The sequence below is a fragment of the Symphalangus syndactylus genome, chromosome 8, assembly GCF_028878055.3.
Source record: "Symphalangus syndactylus isolate Jambi chromosome 8, NHGRI_mSymSyn1-v2.1_pri, whole genome shotgun sequence".
Classification (NCBI taxonomy): domain Eukaryota; kingdom Metazoa; phylum Chordata; class Mammalia; order Primates; family Hylobatidae; genus Symphalangus; species Symphalangus syndactylus.
Window position 1 is genome coordinate 115,148,176 of NC_072430.2, and position 20,753 is coordinate 115,168,928.

A 20,753-nucleotide genomic window follows, 5' to 3' on the forward strand; every position below is an offset into this window, starting at 1 on the left:
GGATCTAGAACTAGAAATACCATTTGACCCAGCCATCCCATTACTGGGTATATACCCAAAGGACTATAAAGATCATGCTGCTATAAAGACACATGCACACGTATGTTTATTGTGGCACTATTCACAATAGCAAAGAGTTGGAACCAACCCAAATGTCCAACAACGATAGACTGGATTAAGAAAATGTGGCACATATACACCATGGAATACTATGCAGCCATAAAAAATGATGAGTTCATGTCCTTTGTAGGGACATGGATGAAACTGGAAACCATCATTCTCAGTAAACTATCGCAAGGACAAAAAACCAAACACTGCATGTTCTCACTCATAGGTGGGAATTGAACAATGAGAACTCATGGACACAGGAAGGGGAACATCACAGTCCGGGGACGGTTGTGGGGTGGGGGGAGGGGGAGGGACAGCATTAGGAGATATACCTAATGCTAAATGACGAGTTAGTGGGTGCAGGAAATCAACATGGCACATGGATATATATGTAACAAACCTGCACATTGTGCACATGTACCCTAAAACCTAAAGTATAATAATAATAAAAAAAAAATCTCTTTAGCTAGTTTGGGTTAGCAATTGGTGATATAATTTGTATGTCAAAAAAAAAAAAAGGACTAAGGCAAAATTAGGTGGCTAGGTAGTGGAAACACAAACCATTTTGATGATAATTTTTTAACCCAGGTAGGTACTCATATATTTGGGATTTTTTAAATTATAGAATCTTATTATAGAAATGGACTTTAGGAGGAAAGGGAATATACTGAAATCTTAAGGCTCAGTATAATACTATGACTTTTATTAATAAGGATAAAAACAATTTTCAGAAGATGGTAATATAAGTAATAGTAGCATCAGTAACATATTTTGTCAGACCATCTTCAGAATTTTTATTTCAATTTTTTTCCCTAAGTGCAATTCTATTGTAGACAGCGGTAACTTCCTGGATTTTAAGATTAAAAAAAAATAGTTGTATTCAGTTGTCTGTTTAAAAAGGCACAAAATTCGAGATTTTAAAAACTAATTCTATTTGGTTCTTCTTTAGGAGTGGAACTATTCAAGAGAGGTGTGCTCAAGGAATATGGTGTGAAAGTTCTGGGAACTTCAGTTGAGTCCATTATGGCAACGGAAGACAGGCAGCTGTTTTCAGATAAACTAAATGAGATCGATGAAAAGATTGCTCCAAGTTTTGCAGTGGAATCGGTAAGGATTCTTTGCTTTGGAAAAACAAGGGCATTATTTGTCTTGGGTTGTAGGGAGAATGATTTTTCATGCCTAATAATAATAGTTAAGATTATTATACTTGCATGCATTTTCTTCTAGAATTGTGTTAATAGTTTAGAAATATTGTGTATTATAGCACTCAATGCTGAAATGATAGGTATTAACATTTTACTTTATGAAAAGAGAAACATAAGTCCAGAGATGAAGTGGTTTATCAAGGCTTGAAGTGCCAATGAATCTCAGATCTCCTGAACTGAAATTAAGAACCGTACCAACTTGCAATAACAAAGCAATTTTTACCTTGTTTCTGGGATCAATCACACATTTTGCATGTGTGAATGCCCTGCAAATGAGAAATTGGCTTTAAATTTCTTTTTAAATAAAATAAACATTTTAGAATAAAATGGATCCAGTCAATAAAATGACTGGAAAACCTGTAGTTTAGATATTTAAGGAAGATAGATTTGCTTTTCTATTATTTATTTCCATTGCCTCTTATGCCTGTCAATAAGCTATTACCAGTTATCAGGAAAAAGAATCAACTCACTTTATATCTGTTTTTGCCCCTGACTTTATTTTTGACTTCAGGCTTATAGTTGGTGAAGTGGAGGTGCTAGGGGCAGTGTTAAATCCAACTTCTCCGTGGTAGAAACAAGCACACCCTTAGGAACAAAGCAGGTACTGCTGGGACAACTAAAAATGGGTTATGTATGTTTCAGAAGACAATGCTACCAAGTATCTTTTGTGTTACACACTTGTCAATCAAATAATCCCAGGATAACTCTGCCGCACGATTTGGGAAGCTCTTGCCATACAGTTGTTCTTTCATTGCCAGATTTAATTATGTCCTTGCTTCCTCAGGATAAGAAACAGGCATATGGGAAAGGTGTAATTACATTCCCATTGGTAGTGTAATAATATTCCATGACAGAAAAATATAGCCGCCATATGTTGTATTCTGTAAGTTAAAAAAAAGAATTCCAAGCTTCTGGGACTATTCTCAGACTGAACTTGAAAATGAAAAATCTCTTTATATACAGTGTTCCTAATGGCTTATTGTGGTAACATCAAGTTAGCTTCAGCAGCAGAGAACCTGGTTTCATTAAGACAGAGACTTTTAAGCTGCCTGTAAAAATCCAGTAATTCAATATGGCTGCCATTCTCAAATGAATGATGATTATTTCTGCTTTGACCATGGTTCTGTTTCAATAGGACAGGATAAAATTTACCACAAAAGTGTATTTCTTAAAAGATATATATATATCTCCTCCCTTCTAGAATTTTACTTAACATTTCAATAACAACACTTGCTTTTCAGAATGAGATGAGGGAATAATACAACATTTCCAGATTCACTCTCCCCAGATAAGTTGGTTTACCTGATTGCCAGACTCTCTTGGTGTGGTTTATTCTGCCAGTGTGCTCAGCTTTTAAAATGTTGAGTCCTTGTTCTTGTTGACAGATTGAAGATGCGCTGAAGGCAGCAGACACCATTGGCTACCCAGTGATGATCCGTTCTGCCTATGCACTGGGCGGGTTAGGCTCAGGCATCTGTCCCAACAGAGAGACTTTGATGGACCTCAGCACAAAGGTATGTATTTTTGTAGAAAATATTCTTACCAAGCAAAAAAACTGACTTGATATACCTTTTCAACTAGAGAATGTTATGTAGATGAGAAATTACATTTTCTTTATTAAATCATGATCATGTTCTCCAAAAGCGTCTTCCAAAAGATGACACTTTTGAGAGAGCAGTGCAGTGCAACTCTTCATGCCAGGATGCAATGATAAACCACATGGTTCAAAGTAAACCAGTGGTCACTTTACCTCAAATTGCACCTTTATAGTACAATCTATTGACTTCAAGGAGATGAACTTAATTCAACTCCTTCTTCCTTTGTTTCAAAATCTACTCCCAAATATTTAAAATGCTAAAATATGTTTTAGTGGTTAAGGAAAAGTAGGACATAATGTCTCATTTTTAATTGTTTTGAAATAATGTGGCTGGCATGGATGACATCCAGAAAGTGAAACAAAGCACATTGAGTAGTTTGGCTTTACTCAAAATTAAGATGTCTAAAATATACATGGTATAAACCGCTCAATACAGTAAATGACTGAACTCCGCTAACTGCCATATACTCATAAAAACATGAGAGATTTGAGGGTTTATAATTTATTTTCTATCAAAATCACTTTAACATATTAGGAACTACTTCTTTTTTTGCATATTAGAGGAAAACTCTTGAGAAAAGTAAGATATTCTACAAAAACTAAATTAGAGACTAACACAGAAAATATGCTCCAGGAAAACAGAGACTTTTGTCTATACTCTATTTTCGCAAAATAGAACAGTGCCTGGAAATACCAGGAGCTCAATAATGTCTTTGAAGAATGATTATATGTGCAGCCAAGAAACCTGTGTAACTTACATGGCAGTAATAGAAGTGAATTTGACAGAACTACTGTTGAGGGCTATTTTGGGGATTATTTAGGAAATAGCTCAAGGACAGCTTATTGCTTTATCTTTACTTACTTTTTGAACTGAAGTGAAATGAGACTTGAATTGTTGACATAGAATTTTGAAAACAGATAAGTACAATTCAGCATATTTAAATAACTACAATGGCAGACTTACATATAAACAACTTGGGTTTCATTTTTCTCAAGTTGTGAAAATTACAAAAAAGGGAAACATACCTCACATAAATGTTTCTTGTTTCCATTCTGGACATATGAATCATGTTATTTAGAGCAAAAACATGTTTTTGAAGATAAAAAGTTTATTTCCTCTAGCATGTTAGATGCTCCAAATATTTTAAATATTAACAACTTCATAACTGCCAGTTGTGACAATGCATACTTATTCTCTATTAATTTTGTTTACTCTTAAAAAACCAATCTGAAGACTGAACTTTTCATGTAAGAAAGTTTATAATAAAGAGAATTTTGGAATGAGATAGTTTCAATTGTTTATATTGTGCTCAAATAATCAATAGTCTTTTAAATGGTTTTTCTTGTTGAAAAAAAACCCTTGCTCTTCCCTTGAGAATAATTAGTCATATCATTATGTCCTAAACAATCCCCTTATTCTCTTGAGGTTATAATTAGCACCATTAAAAGCTGCATTAACTTATCCAGGTCTCTAAGTTAACTTTTTATATAAAATCAAAGACTTTAAAAAATAAAAATAAAAACAAGCTGAGGAAACAGGTGAAGATAATTTCAATTTTCCCTGTATCTAAATATCCATTTTACTTCATTAGAATGCAAAATACTTTTCCAAATTTATACCCTTTGTTTCTTTGTTTCCTAGATTTCTTCTTTTAGCAGGCAACCGGAATGATGAATTAATCATTATTAAATTGTTAACATTGGCTACTGAATTTTCTAACCACTTTGAGAAACTCATCGTGGGCAGCTGTGGGGACAAATGTGTCACATTTTCAGTTGCACGTGCTGGAGCCTGTAGTGATGACTGAAGTTAAAAAAAATCGTATTAAGGCACATTACAGAAAAACCTACATTAAATTATTATTTTAATGCCTATTAATAATTTGAAAAAATTCAAACTACTTTCCCTTTCACTGCCAATCCAAATCAAATGTATTATAAGACAATGAGACATTTCTCCCTTGGGTTATCAGCCACTGCATGTCCTAAGGTCAGAGATTACCACTTTCCTATTTTGGGTTCAGTATTCTACCCATTGTGGGTGTGCTGTAAATATGAAATGATAATTATGCTAATTCATATATGCTAATTCGTATCTGTCTAATCAGGCATACATGATATATGACTCAGAGTATTTAAGCATTTAGGCAGTGATTAACCATAATAATAGTCCCATATGATTCTTCTAATTCTCAAGTTTTATATGCCATCTTGGCTAACTGTTTACAACCATCATCATCTCCTTTCTCCTCCTCATCAACCTCAACTAACTTTTATTGTGTGTGTCACTGTACAAAGCACCCTCAGCTATTTTAGAGAGAGCCAGAGTCTTTAGACTTATTTTTCCATATTTATTCACACTTATCACATTTTCTGGTTTCACAGAAGCCTAGCTGCTGAAATAATTTCATTTCCCTCTGCCTGATTGCTCAATTATTTTCTCTTTTTCCTAAATTAGTTTGATTTAATGTCATATCAGCACTTTGAATGGCAAGCCTCAATAATGTAAATCAAGCATATTCACTGCAGGATGCTATTCCTAGTACCTCACTGATTTTCTGACACATTGTGCCTTCTGTGCAGGGGAGAATGGAGACGGGGTTTGAGAGTTCAGTGCTGACCAGGATTTATGCCAGGGTATTTTGCCAAATATCCTTGTTGAAGCCAGTGCTTTTTCTTACTCTTTGATATCTTTTGTCACCAATTTCTAGGCCTTTGCTATGACCAACCAAATTCTGGTGGAGAAGTCAGTGACCGGTTGGAAAGAAATAGAATATGAAGTGGTTCGAGATGCTGATGACAATTGTGTCACTGTCTGTAACATGGAAAATGTTGACGCCATGGGTGTTCACACAGGTAGGCAAAGTATCTTCAAGAACTATAGTAATGCTTTCAGTTCATGTCTTTGGTGGCCATGGCAGTCTTTATAAAGTTGTTGCCTTTAAATTACTATTTCTAGTTGACAGACTAGTGATAACATTTTGGACAAGTACAGTATTTTACAGTGTTGAAAATATTCTCACATTTAATTTGATCTTCACACAAACCCTGTGAAGTAAGGCATATATTATACTGAGTTAATTGAGGAAGAGCCAAAGGTAAGCAATATGGTAGAAATAAGATCCATAAAACTTGGTGTTGAGAAATAAGAAGGGAGGTTGAGACAGTTTAAAGCAGACTGAGCTGGTAGTCACCCAGTAAATGAGAAAATAGGCACAATAATAGAAATAAGTTTTGCAGGAAAGTACACTAGTTAGATAAGAGGGCAAAGATGATAACTTAGGATTTGAAAGTGCTAAATTTGAGGTGTGAGCAGAGCTGTCAAAAAAGGGAGTTGAGAATGTGGAGATGGAATTTAAGAAATAAAATAGAAATAAGGAAGTTGATACAAAGACACTAGAAACTGTTGGCATAAAAGGGAAAATTGAAGTCATAGGCACAGACAAAGTATTCAAGGGCATAGGTATAGAAAGAGGAGAGAATAAGGTTGAACTGTGAACTCTGGGAAACATTTAGATTTATAGGGCAGGGGAAAGAGGAAGTATTACTGTTGAAGATAGAAGGGGAGAATAAGGAGTTAAGAGGAAAATCAGGGTAGTACTGTACCAACTAAGCCAATGCAAGAACTATTTTATAAAAGAGCTTTGTTTTTGGCAGTATCAAATGCTATGTAAGACCAAGACTGATTATTTAATTTCGCTCTTTTGGATGTCCAAGAGAACAATTTCATTGCAATTCAGTTCTGTGAGCTCTATTAAAAGGAATTACATGGTATTGAGTGGTAAGCAGATTTGGCAAACTTTCAAGAAGCTTATTCAGGTAAAGAATGGGAGAGAAGCTTTGTATGGTTGTCTGGCAATGTTGGAGAAGACTTCTGGAGGCAGTGAAGATCTGAGCGTGTTTGAAGGCAGAAGGGATGGAGACTAAGATTGCAGATATAAGGGGCTATGATGAGAGAAGTGAAGATGGGAAGGGATGAGATACAGAAAGCCAGCTGATGAGCCAGTCTGAGTGATAATATTCAATGAAAGGAAGAACTTGAGAAATAATTTGAGATGAAGAGCAGGGAAGTTGAAGTCAATCTAGTGAGTAGATGATTGAAGCCTTGATAGCTACTTACTAGATAGATGAACTTGGGAAAGGTTAGAGAGGTTTCTAAAATTACGGTATCAGAGTAATATGGGCAAAACAGGAATTGGGGGAATACCTGATATCACATATATATCCCAACAAACCCTCAGACTGTTCTATGTCTTGCATCATGCAAGTAGATGGTTAAGTCGCTGAAGTTGGTTATTTCAATATGCCACCAAGTAATGAGTGCTTCTTGGATGTATAGGTGACTCAGTTGTTGTGGCTCCTGCCCAGACACTCTCCAATGCCGAGTTTCAGATGTTGAGACGTACTTCAATCAATGTTGTTCGCCACTTGGGCATTGTGGGTGAATGCAACATTCAGTTTGCCCTTCATCCTACCTCAATGGAATACTGCATCATTGAAGTGAATGCCAGACTGTCCCGAAGCTCTGCTCTGGCCTCAAAAGCCACTGGGTAAGACCAGAATAATTGACCATGGGTTTGCAGATTCTTTGCAGATAGAAATGAAAAATTGACAGATAGTGGAAGACTGTGCTGCATTTACAAACTATGTCCCCCTCTTCTGTATGTTAGCTCCAAATCATTTATAGCACCCTGAGGACATGATTATTAATGAGCTTGTTGCCAGATTGAGGTAAATTATATTGCTAGCTGGCTTTGTTTGCTAGCTAATCATAAACGAATCAAAATCTAGGTGGCTAAAGCAGGCTGTGAAAAATCTGCTTCCTAATTGCACTTTGCAGATGTTGTTAAAAGTGCAGATTAATCCTTAATTTTAGTCTTCAACTGTTTTCTTCAGGTGTGTAGCCCTATAGCAAATAGTTGACAGAAAATATAGTTCACTTGACTCAAGCATGCAATACACATTACTTTTATTTTATCGAAATTCCACAAGACTGAACAGTGAGGAATTGTTTCACAAGTAACTGTTACAACCAAACAAATAAATCTGCTGTCTATGTAACAGCCACTAAGCAGGCATGATTGGAGGGAAAGTTAATCAAAATCTTTTGTTTCTAATAATATATTTAGCATCTTACACTTCAATTATGGCATTTAAATGAACACAATATTTACTTCTTTAGATTTTTTTATGTAGTTCCACAGCACTGCATGGAGTGGCGAAAGGCATGTTGCCCTGTACAGGAGTCACAATTCTGCATCCTCACTTGGTTCTTCTATTGACCGTGTGTGATTTTGGGCACATCACTCATTGTCTTTATCAGTTTCCTCATTTGTTAGATGGAAGTTGTACTAAAGAACTCATTTTTAATTCTATAGTTCTATGAATTATTTTCTCAAACAGAATAACCCAAACTGACATTCTGCATGAAGATAGTCGAGTTCTCAAAGTGTTAGTTTTGTAAGGAGCCCAAAGTTCAAAGATAATTTGGAGACAGAGCAAGGACCCAAACTTGAAATGCCTACATTTTCTGACCATTATGTACTCCCTTGTACTAGCTAACTCCACTGTATTCTTAGGTACAGATATGTATATATTTTCTCAAAAAATATTTTGCAGATTCTCATCTTAGTGGAGGTTAAATACAAATGGAGGTTAAACTTTATTTATCACCAAAGCTATTGATTTTGGGTTGAAGAGGTGAAGGTTGAGAGTTGCAGCAATGCATGTAGTGCATAGAGAGTAGATTCTCCTGTGACCTGTGCCTCTATACTTTGTATCATCACTCCTATTATTCCACAAGTGGCTACTAAATATTGATGCAGAACAGAGAATCAAGTGTCTTATACCCTGAAGTAGAATAATACCAGAAATTTTAAGAAGACCAATTTATGTTTTGGTCTGTTTTCAATAATTGCTCAAAGAAAAAAATAAATTTGTCTTCTTTTTATAGCTACCCATTGGCATTTATTGCTGCAAAGATTGCCCTAGGAATCCCACTTCCAGAAATTAAGAACGTTGTATCTGGGAAGACATCAGCCTGTTTTGAACCTAGCCTGGATTACATGGTCACCAAGATTCCCCGCTGGGATCTTGACCGTTTTCATGGAACATCTAGCCGAATTGGTAGCTCTATGAAAAGTGTAGGGGAGGTGAGTCCTTGCTTTATTACGCTTTTCTTCTTGTTCTCAGTTATTTTGTCAAATTTGTGACACCATTGACAGTGTTAAAGTTGCCTGGATACTGTCAACACATGGACAGTGTTAAAGGTGCAATTGATAGTCTTAAAGTTGCCTGGATATTAGCGTACTAATATGCTAACAGTCTCTATTTGACTGTTAACATATTACATATGTTACATGGCCATTTTGCTGGATTTGAAGGTCTTCCTATTCAAAAGGTGAGGCCATATATCTGGGTGTATAGTATAGATACATATATGAAAAACATTCATATACATATAACTGAGTTGTAATATATTTTATAACCAAATCAAGAAAGTAATATAGAATATAATATATCAAAAAAAAGCTCACTGAACTGAGCTTAAGAATTCAACTTTAGTCCATTCATGCAAATTGTGGCTTTAACTTCCTGAGACCTCATTCCCCACATCTATAAAAGAAGAGGCTGGACCAGTTCATCTCTCAGGGTCCTTCCAGCTCTAAAATTCTAAATTGATATGAGCATAGTGGATTATTAAGCCCCCTTTAATTATACTAAAAAGTTCTAAGCTTTTAACATCTTTAGAATATTTTTTAGAATGTGCTGTGTTATACTATTTGAAATTAAAGTTAGCCTTTGATTATTGCATCTTCAAAGATGCAGTGTTCTGTGTGGGAGGAAAGAAAGGAATTTATATCTCTGCTGAGATTCACTCCTTTGCCTCCTTCCACCAAGTCCTAATCATTTTCTGCATCCAGAAGGTTTGGGATAGTGGAGAAAACATAAAACTTGGAACCAGCTGGACTTGGATATTACTCTTGGCATTGCCACTTATTAGCTGCAGACTCTCAGGCAAGACTGAGTTTCAGGATCCACACCTACAAAATAGAAATAATAATACCTACCTTGCAGGATTCTTATAATACCCCCTCTTAATAAATGTAATGCATCATTATTGTTATTATTAAATTAGTATTCATAAATGTTGCATGGGGTAAAGGTTTTGAGCGCGGAAGTATGAACAAATCTCAGTCTTTCTCTATCATTTGTCTATCTACCATTTATCTTAGTTTATCTGTATCTCATCTCTATTTCTGTTGTGGCCAGTGTGGGAGCTTTTAGTCTATGTATCTAAGCTGATTAGAGTACAGAGCAAAAGACTGTTTATGACATATTGTTCCATATTGTTCTTTATTTGAACCATAACACAGATTATAGCCTAAACCCAGGCCAGAAATGCATGTCACTAATCACAGAAAAGATAGATTAAATCTGTCACCAATACATGGAAAAAGAAAAAGTAATGCTTTACTAGTCTATCATATTCACACATGAAAGGCAGGATTATTACTATTTTGGCTTCCTTAATTTGTAAGATACTTATGAAAGATTTTAAAGTAATAACAAATAAAGAACAAATTGACCTTTTAAATTAAAATGTCTTACTAGTTGTAAAACACTAAATATTAGTTTTTTCTCCATTATAGCTGTTTTAAATCTTATTTTTAAAATCATACTTTTTAGTGTATTAAAGAAATAGAATCCAAATGCCATGAAAATCTATGTTGCTAGTGTTTGCACCAAATAAACAACTGTCATTTAGTTTACATTTCATGGGAAGCGTCCTTTTTAAATAATGTTCACCCGTAAAATTTGTAGTCCAAGGAACTTGAGAAAATTATGTAATATTTTCATCTGGGGCTTCTTATCTGAGGGGTTTTGTTGTCAAACAAAAAATAAAAGGTAGGGGGGAGTTTTGTTGTCTAACACCTTACATTTAGTTCAAAAAGTGAGCAAACATTTCCTGAGTTCTTACTACATGCAAGACACTGGGAGAATTAAAAAAATGAATTATCAATAGATAATTGAGATACATTGTCTGCAGTTGGTAAGCTCAGAATACCTAAACTGACCCAAATATACAATGGATTATTAATCTCTGGTAAATATTAAAAGATAGTATTTATATATAGGTGCTATGAGAATATAGTAGAATAGGGTTGAGGAAGCCCATTATAGCCATTCCACTGGAAAATGTGAAATAGTCACTCAAGGAAGGTGCATTTTAATAGTATAGGGCAAATGCAGTGGGAAGACGACTTGAACCCAGGGGGTCCAGGCTGGAGTGAGCCCTATAGTGCCACACTACACTCCAGCCTGGGTAACAGAGTGAGAACCTGTTTCAAGAAGCAAAAATATATAGACAGAGTATTGAAAAGCACAATTTTTGAGCAAACATTTATAGTTATATATTCCTTTGTTATATAGGTTTTTTTTTAATTGAATGGATCCCATGTGCCATTATATAGATTGTGCTTAAGAATAATAAAAATATATGGAGAGTTACTTATAGAACTAATTTCAGACAAATTTTAAGTATGTAATACCTCAGATTTTCTTAAATATACCCAAAATATTTCCTTAATTTTACAGAACCATAAAATGTCTGATTTCTGGCAGTCTTTTCCATGCCCAGGCCGGACAACCTATAAAGATATTGTCTAACTCTTCAATATACCACTATGACTTGCAAATTGCATATCTGAATTGCATTAACAGGTTGTTTATTCCTGCTCTTGTGAATTTTCCTTATTTCTAATTAAATTTGGAACAGTGTGAAAAGGTTATCTGTTTGGCTTTAGTAATCATTGAATATGTATCTTGTCACATAACTGACATGAAGATTTCCTAAACTGACATTAGTGGTAATTTGAGTCTATTTGAGGAATCACAAAAGTTTACTGAAGATAGCATTATGACTGCTATTATTTTAAATTGGAAACCAAAAATGCATAGCAATCTATTATTCTATGAAAAGATTCAAACACAATGTTTATCCAGTGAAAATAACTGAGTAGGTTGCAAGATCAATTTAAGTTTAGTTCTGACATGCAACTTGTCCAAACTAAATCACCACATAATTTTTCTAATTGATTAGTGTATGATGAGCTGTAAAGATCGCGGAAAGACACACTGAATTTGTCATAGAAAGTTTAGTCTCCTCCTACGTTCAAAATCATAATCATCAGTATTTGTTATGACTCTCAAGGTTCTATTAACATTAATGCTTAGCTATAAGGAAAGCCAACCTCTCTTGAATACTGACTGATACTCGTTTACAAATAGTTATATTTTCGTGTTAATATATTTCTGGTTTCTCTTTATTTGCCTTCCATTCTAAAGAACATGTGCATAAAGCAAGATCTTACTAAGAAAAGGTCTCTATGCTTCAACCTTGAATTTCTTATTTTAATACTACGGTCCAGAGCAGGTACCGGTGATTTCCTCATCAATCTCAGCAAATACAGCTGAACTCCCTGAGTGGCAAAAGACTGACCTAATGAAGATGCATTACACAAAAACCATGGAGAACGTGAGAGAGGAAGAAAAAAGGAACACTTTTTTTTTAATTTGAAGGGCTTTATGATATATTTTTTGTTCTTACTTGTTTTATAAAATATATTTTACATCCAGTTCAGTTACCAATTAAAGATACATAAGCTTTTTCTTTCAATATGAGATCTTAAACATGTATTACAGGTCATGGCTATTGGTCGTACCTTTGAGGAGAGTTTCCAGAAAGCTTTACGGATGTGCCACCCATCTATAGAAGGTTTCACTCCCCGTCTCCCAATGAACAAAGAATGGCCATCTAATTTAGATCTTAGAAAAGAGTTGTCTGAACCAAGCAGCACGCGTATCTACGCCATTGCCAAGGTAAGATGTTACAAGGGGCCCAGAGCTACTGGTTGTTTTTCCAGAATGTAGTCAGTCTGGACATTAAAATAAAACTGAATCAGAAAGTGGTTTTAAATCAGGGATTTTTGGAAAATTTTTAATTCTTTTATGGTATTAAACGGGAAACATCTGTAGATTTCATTAGAGTCTTTTACAATTAATGATAAATTTTCACTTTTTTTGACTTTAAGCCTGGATTTAAGGGCACATTGCAGTTTTAAAGGATGATTAAATAGATAAAATGTCCCCCTTTTTAAGTATACTTGGTACTAATACTCTTAAGTAGATTTGACAATATTGACTTGTCCTTTACTATTAACTTTATTACGTGTTCCTTGAATGTGGAAAATTGTATTGTAGAAAGGAAGGTGCATACAATAATATCCCTTAGTATGTGCTACTTGAGTCTAGAATAATCTTAATTTATTTGCTTCTCTTTCTGTGTGTAAAAAACAGCAACAGACTATAAAGGGCCCCCATGATTATAGGGTTTCCCATGTAATTATTTTATTGGTCTTACTTTCAGGAAAAAAGGTGCTACATTTCTCACTTCCCTCCACTACTTGCTTCTCATGCAAATTAAATGCCATGTTAATCTCCTTTTATATTTACTGTGCTTAGAGTTTTGAAGTTTCAGCTCATCTGATTTTATAAAAGGTGACTTGGGCAGCTGGAATCTGTCTGTTCAGAAATCCCTGAAAGCCTTTTTGACATTTAAGGAAGCGTAAGCTTTAATCCTCCAACAGTATCAAACTGCACTGGTTCTACAAAGCTCCACTGACCATTTTATGTGTGTGTGTGTGTGTGCATGTGTGTGTGTGTGTGCGCATGCATGTGGGATGAGTCGGTGAAAACATGAACTTTCTCTTTAAAAGGATTCCCGTATTTGTAATTTGCCTGTGTAGAAACAGAAAAATGTTGCTAGTGATTTTGAACTCATCGCAACTTTTATGTCCGTATTTTGAGTCCTTAAGAGACCTGAAGGAGAGGAAGGGATATTTCCTTCATTGCATCCAATGTATATTCTCTTCGCTCTTATGGTTTCTAAATGGAAAATATTTAAGCCCCACTGAGTTGCTATTATCTCTTGTTGGACATTTTCCCATGTTGAGTTTCAAGGTAATTAGAATTTTTCTCTGGTGGTGGTGGGTGGGATAGCAGTGATAAGAAGATATTTTAGAAAGCCATTTCACCTTCATCATTTATTATCCCTATTTCGGTCTTTTATTTAGGAAGCAGCTCATGACATTCATATGTGTATGTGTCTGTGTGTGTGTGTGTGTGTGTGTATATATATATAATTTTTTCTCAGGCAAAGGACAGTAAATAGATTTTTTCCTTAAGTCTAGCAATCATGTTTCTGCCACTTTGAAGGAGATGAAAAAGGGAAGCATTTCCAAGTTCCCAGCTAAGCTGTAAAACTCAAGCAAATCTCTCATTCTTTTCTAACATACTTATAAAAGATGAGAATCTGGGAAAAATGTGTGGAGGTTCTTTTTTTCACAAGGTACCCTATGTACGAGCAAGAAGTGCAGGGTCTGCGTATAAATTATTGTCTGCTCGAGTGCTGGGAGAAGGAACTGATTTCTGTTTGTTAGAGGTCATCATTACTGTTCATTTCAACAGCAGTCAGGAACTTGGTGATTTTGACAAAGAGTGTAAGGACCGTGGAGGGCTGAAGGGGAAAAAGAATGAAGAGAGTGTGTAAATCTTTGCTTGCTTTCATGAGTCTTAGAAAAGAGCAACTTGCTCTGAGGTCTGATTTTTACAGCAGTCTTATTTCAGGATGACTGGATCATCACCTCTTTTGATTTGGGGAGAATGCAGGCATTATTTTTGATTTTTGGAACATTAAAGTAACCTCAGACTTGTTTGGGGTCATTATAGACTTCATTACAGCAGTGTTACATAGCAAAGCTGCAGTGCTTGGAGATGAGGTCTTAAGACTGGCAGGATCTTGCTTGCTGTTAGAAATCATGGATTTTTTTTTTTCATCCAGTCTATCGTTGATGGGCATTTGGGTTGGCTCAAAGTCTTTGCTATTGCGAATAGTGCTGCAATAAACATACATGTGCATGTGTCTCTATAGTAGAATGATTTATAATCCTTTGGGTATATACCCAATAATGGGATTGCTGGGTCAAATGGTATTTCTGGTTCTAGATCCTTGAGGAATTGACACACTGTTTTTCACAGAGGTTGAACTAATTTACACTCCCACCAGCAGTGTAAAAGCGTTCCTATTTCTCAACATCCACTTCAGGATCTGTTGTTTCCTGAGTTTTTAATGATAGCCATTCTAACTGGCATGAGATGGTATCTCGTTGTGGTTTTGATTTGCATTTCTCTAATGACTAGTGATGATGAACTTTTAAATGTGGCACATATACACCATGGAATACTATGCAGCCATAAAAAAGGATGAGTTCATGTCCTTTGCAGGGACATGGATGAAGCTGGAAACCATCATTCTCAGCAAACTAACACGGGAACAGAAAACCAAATACCACATGTTCTCACTCATAAGTGGGAGTGGAACAGTGAGAACATATGAGCACAGGGAGGGGAACATTTCACACCGGGGCCTGTCGGGGGGTGGGGAGGTAGGGGATGGATAGCATTAGGAGAAATACCTAATGTAGATGACGGGTTGATGGGTGCAGCAAACCATCATGGCACATGTATACCTATGTAACAAACCTGCACATCCTGCACATGTATCCCAGAACTTAAAGTATATATATATATACTTTGTTCTCTCTCTCTCTCTCTCTATATATATATATATATATATATATATATATGTACTTTAAGAAATCATGGATTTGACTGTAGTTGTCCTTTCATTCCTTCCAGTGAAATGACTACAGGATTCTAGGCCCTCCCTCACTGTATATGCTTGTGTGAAAACCTCCTTTGATCTCTTAAAAGTTTCAGTAACTTAAGGTTCTCTCCACCTTACATTGTAGATGGCCAACAGCTAATTGTGCCTTTAATCACTTAGAAAGTAAGACAGAATAGTAAGTCTTTGGGAACCTGACTAAGTACAGGGAGAATTAAACAAAAGAAACATACATTGACTAGGAAATGAACATGGCTTTGAGTATTTCTGTTAAATGTCATCTTACTCTAGTCAACAAAATTATGAGCCATGCCATATCTCAACAATTATAATCATGGTCTCTCTGATACTACAATTATGTAAAAGCTTTAAGAAAAGTAAGCTCCCTGGGCTGAAATATAACGGCAGAGTTACTAGTTGCATATATGTCTTAATGGGTCTTAAAAACGCAGTGTGTTATTCTAAAATATGTTGTTCTGGAGTATTTTCTGATTTTTCACTGGGTATATACAAACATACAAGAATAAGAATAGACATCTTTTTGTATAAAGATTTGGGTTTTGAGAGTTTATCTCTTTTTTCAGTTAAATTTTCTACTCAGCTTAATGACCCATAGTTGTAGTTTTACTTTTGAGAAATTGCTAAAGTAAGCTTGAGGAAGAGGCTGAGCTGCCTATCAGAACAGAAGTTATTACTACATTGTTTTGGAATCTACTAGGATTTAAAAAAATGCCTCCCTTAGCACAAAAATCATAGTGACTGATTCAAAACAATTTTTTGTTTGAAGTCCCGTGAGGAAATATTCTGGAGGAATAATGCCAAGCCAGATCTGACCCATAAATTCTCACTGACTATTGTATGTTTGTGTGAATGTGGAGTGAGGTGATAAAAATATGCTATCTCCTACAAGATAACTATCAACAATACAAGTTAAGTGATCATTATATTAATTCTAGATTTTCTTACCAATTTGACTTAACTGTAGTTTCAAGAGACTTCTTTAATTCCAAAGAGATGTACCAAATTTAGGGTATAATGGGTAACACGATCAAATAAAGAGGAGTGAGTCAAAACCTGTTAGGAGATTTTTCTGAGAACACACCACTCAAGGCAGGCACCTCCTCTGTATGCCATTTGTGGATATAGTTGGCACCATCTTTATGTTTATTGGAAGGAATGTCAACGATGTCAGTTTCGTGTTTCGTAACTCAGTCTGTAGTCTCGGGCTCTCTAAATAACACACAGAGGCATGACTGCTATGTGTTTTAAACCAAATAAGACATTTAGAAAAATGTTTGCCAAAGAAAGTATCTCTTCTCCTCTTGGCAGGCCATTGATGACAACATGTCCCTTGATGAGATTGAGAAGCTCACATACATTGACAAGTGGTTTTTGTATAAGATGCGTGATATTTTAAACATGGAAAAGACACTGAAAGGGCTCAACAGGTAAGGCAGTGCTGCTTTCATTCATACCAGACACCTTCAGTGCAATTTTTGAAGAGTCTTCTTCCTATTCTTAAGCATTTGGTCAACATTGTGATTCAATGAGGTAGATAGTGCCAGTGTTGGAAAATAGTACCCATAGCCAGAAGACAAATGGCAGGTTTTTTTTTTTTTAGATGTTTACCTTTAGAAATGTATCCATTAATCTTTTTAATCATCTTCTATTCCCACCCTTGTCATCAGACATAGAAATAAGGTCTTTTAAATGCACAAAATTGGTATACATTTATGAACAGGTATTATTTAATTATGAAGTATTATCTAGATTTAAATTTTATTAATCAATTAAATGAATATTTCTGTTTTCTATAAATTTTCCTCTACATTCTGAAGTCTGTTTTCCCCTTTTAATATCAATCTATACATTGCTGTATATTGAGGAGAAAATGCATTCCTTTTGCATTGTACTATTTTTAAATTGGGACATTCAGTTCGGCATACAAATAAGCCACATTCAGGTTTCTCTTAACAGACTCTTTACCTCTGACTAATTTACATTTTTATCTCCATCATGGCCAATTATTTTTAAACTTCGTTTTATGTTGAGAATATTTTGATAATGTAGTCCTTAAAATCTACTTTTAAATTTTTCATGGGAAAACTGCTGGGGCACCTTAGGCTGATGAAAGCATGGATCAGTTTTAAACATCTATCTTCAATAAGAGGAGCATTTATTAGCAGATTAAAAAAGACAATGTAGTCCTCTTGAACTTCTTCCCTCTAAAATCACTCTGAAATACACTACTATTGGAAAGATGTCTTACCTGCAAACTAGGGATGTGTTTAGAGAATGAAAAATTTTATTTGTATAAAAATTGTTCTCAAATGATTTGACAAAATGTAGATACTTTAATCACTTAAAATATCTTTGAGGACAGTGGGAGATCTCAAAACCTGGATTGCTCAACTATTTAGCAATTGCAACATATAATTGGGTTACTGTATTTGCCTGATCAATATGTGTACAAACTAGGTAATAAAACACTTGCTTTTCCTTTTGAGGAAAATTAGGTTCTTTTTCATCTATTTAATTATGGCCCATGTCAAATGCTTGGTTTTGAAAACTGAGGAATTCTATCTGGCAAAGATGAAACTAGCTATAGTTGCTTGTAAATCATCCTTTCTAGTGATCAAATAAAATGAACAGTAGATAGCAAATAAGTTAGGAATTGAACCTATACATTTATCTTATAATTTTGCTGACTTAAATTTTCCTTTCTTGGTTTATGATGCCAGCAGAACTTCTGTGTTAAATTATAGTCTGTTCTACTGTTCTCAGTTTCAGGCAACTGATTTCAAATGCCTATGAAACCACTGCAATTAAGCCACATGGGGGTGCTAGAAACTTATAGTATGCCAGTCACAGCAGTGGGAAAGACCTGGGGTGGAAAATAGCAGATGTTATTGTGATTTAAATTTCCACTTGATATACGTTCTGATTTTTGGACAAATTCAATGTTTTAATTGAATAGTTTTCGTTACAACCAGAAGGCAGGTTGAGATTCTAACTAAGCATAAACAAGGGTATATTGATAGTGAAAAAGGTCCTTGGAGGATTAAAACAACACACTGTTACAGATCACTTATAATATTTTTCTGACTTCCACATTCTGTTGCATTTATTTGCCGACAATTTGACATTTTCAATCTCCATTTTCTGGCATGAATATATTTGTAAATAGGGATATTTCTTATTGTTCATAATGATCTACATTTAAAACTCTTTATGTAAAGCTTTATATCATTTCAAAAATTTAAAAAACTTATAATTAAAATCATCTGTACTGTATAAATTTGCTTTTGATCCAGGGAGGTTGAAGTGTCTCTTATATAGCAAAAGCTTAAGTAAACCTGAAGTGGAACTCACAGATGATCCATGGCACTAGCAAACCTAAACCCTGAACTCGTTATCTGAGTGTCACTTTATGGTTTAATTCCTTTCTTTTTGAAGTGTCATTGATGCACACATAGCAATTTGATAATGATTGTTATTTAGTGGTATTAGATAAATAGCAAGAATAGACAGCCACTAAAGCTACCTGTCTCAATCATTTTGTGGCACATAGGGGTCTGAAGTTGAAAGGATATGACAGCTGATGGAATGAATGTTAAGTATGTAAGGCCTTGAGTTTCCTTGCCCTATTTTAATTATACTCACCATTAGTCTGGGTCATGAGTCCTCTGCTTTTTCTCAGCCCCTCAATATCCAGGGAGGCTTAGTCATCAAGGTATGTACTGCTCCAACAGTAACAAGAGCTCCCTATTAATGACCTATAGCTGACTTACATATTGCCAGTTTGGAGAGGGGCTGAGAAGATTAGTTGTTCTTTTTCATTTGTATTTGTTTATGGTTTACTTTGAAGATATCAACTGCTTCTGTGTTAGAATGGCTGTCTTTAGCTGTAGGACAGCCATTCTAACACAGAAGCAGTTGTGTGTTCAGAGAACTCCAAAATTCTCCTGCCTCAACATCTATCTCTGGTGCCAATGTACCGCACTCCCTTTGTACTTTTCATATAGATCCTTGAGAAGACAGGCAGTGGGGCCCTCACTTGGGAAAAGAGAAGTAAATTAAGAGAAAAAATATAGAATGCTAGACATGGGTTTTCTGGTTCCACCCTTGTGCATTGGAAGGAGCAGACTATGGAGCCAGACAGATTGGTGCGCAGTCCTCCCCACTATAGAATCAGAGGTACATCACCTCTTTCATTTCTCCAGATTCGTGTTCTTTTTCTTAATCTCTGCTTCTAGTTTTTTTGCGAAGCTTAATTTATTTAAGTATAAATGACATCTGACATATTGTGAGGGCCCAAGAAAATTTTTCCTCTTTTCCCCTCAAAATAAAAATGCTACTCATTATAATAAAGGTTACTTTATGATTTCAGATATGTATTATGTATTATGATTTTAGATATGTAGATATGATAGATATTTAAAGATTCATTTTCAGACTCACAATTTTCATTTGCTTATATATTTTGCAATGTATCATTTCTTAATTTCCTTTATAATGCATCACTTATTTTAATATCAGACGTATTTTTTAAAGGAAGCAGTTAATGATAGCTACTGATGCAAATGCTATTCTTATCAAAAGATAAATAGCATTCCCTTATGCTAATGAATAAAAATTCCTACTCTACTTGTTAATCAAGCTCAAGTTCTAAAGTCCGATAAACACATTTAATAGCAGAGGATGAGCATATCATTAAATTGTTGGTCAGTTTCTGACTTGTATTTACACATAGTCATCTGAAATGAAGTTCAGAATTTGAGTCTCAAATAGAATATACCCACACATGGACATGGAGGGGGAACATTACACACCGGGGCCTGTTGAGGGGTGGGGGGCTAGGGGAGGGATAGCATTAGGAAAAATACCTAATGTAGATGATGGGTCAATGGGTGCAGCAAACCCATACATACACCATGCCATTCATACACCATGGCACGTGTATACCTATGTAACAAGCCTGCATGTTCTGTACGTGTATCCCAGAACTTAAAGTATAATAATATAAAAAAAGAAATATAAAAACAAGAACATAGCTTATGTTTGAAATGTAAACAATAAATGTACTTATTTATGCAAT

General features: G+C 35.1%; 1 protein-coding gene across 1 annotated transcript in view; it reads left to right on the forward strand.

Annotated features, from left to right (window-relative positions):
• CPS1 (carbamoyl-phosphate synthase 1) overlaps positions 1-20,753 on the forward strand; it is a 156,906-nt gene that overhangs the window by 80,518 nt on the left and 55,635 nt on the right. Inside the window, exons 16-22 of the mRNA XM_055290483.2 lie at positions 1,058-1,215; positions 2,699-2,827; positions 5,622-5,766; positions 7,250-7,460; positions 8,864-9,062; positions 12,616-12,792; positions 16,985-17,103. Coding sequence (XP_055146458.1) covers positions 1,058-1,215; positions 2,699-2,827; positions 5,622-5,766; positions 7,250-7,460; positions 8,864-9,062; positions 12,616-12,792; positions 16,985-17,103 — 1,138 coding nt within the window. The remainder of the gene's footprint in view (positions 1-1,057; positions 1,216-2,698; positions 2,828-5,621; positions 5,767-7,249; positions 7,461-8,863; positions 9,063-12,615; positions 12,793-16,984; positions 17,104-20,753) is intronic.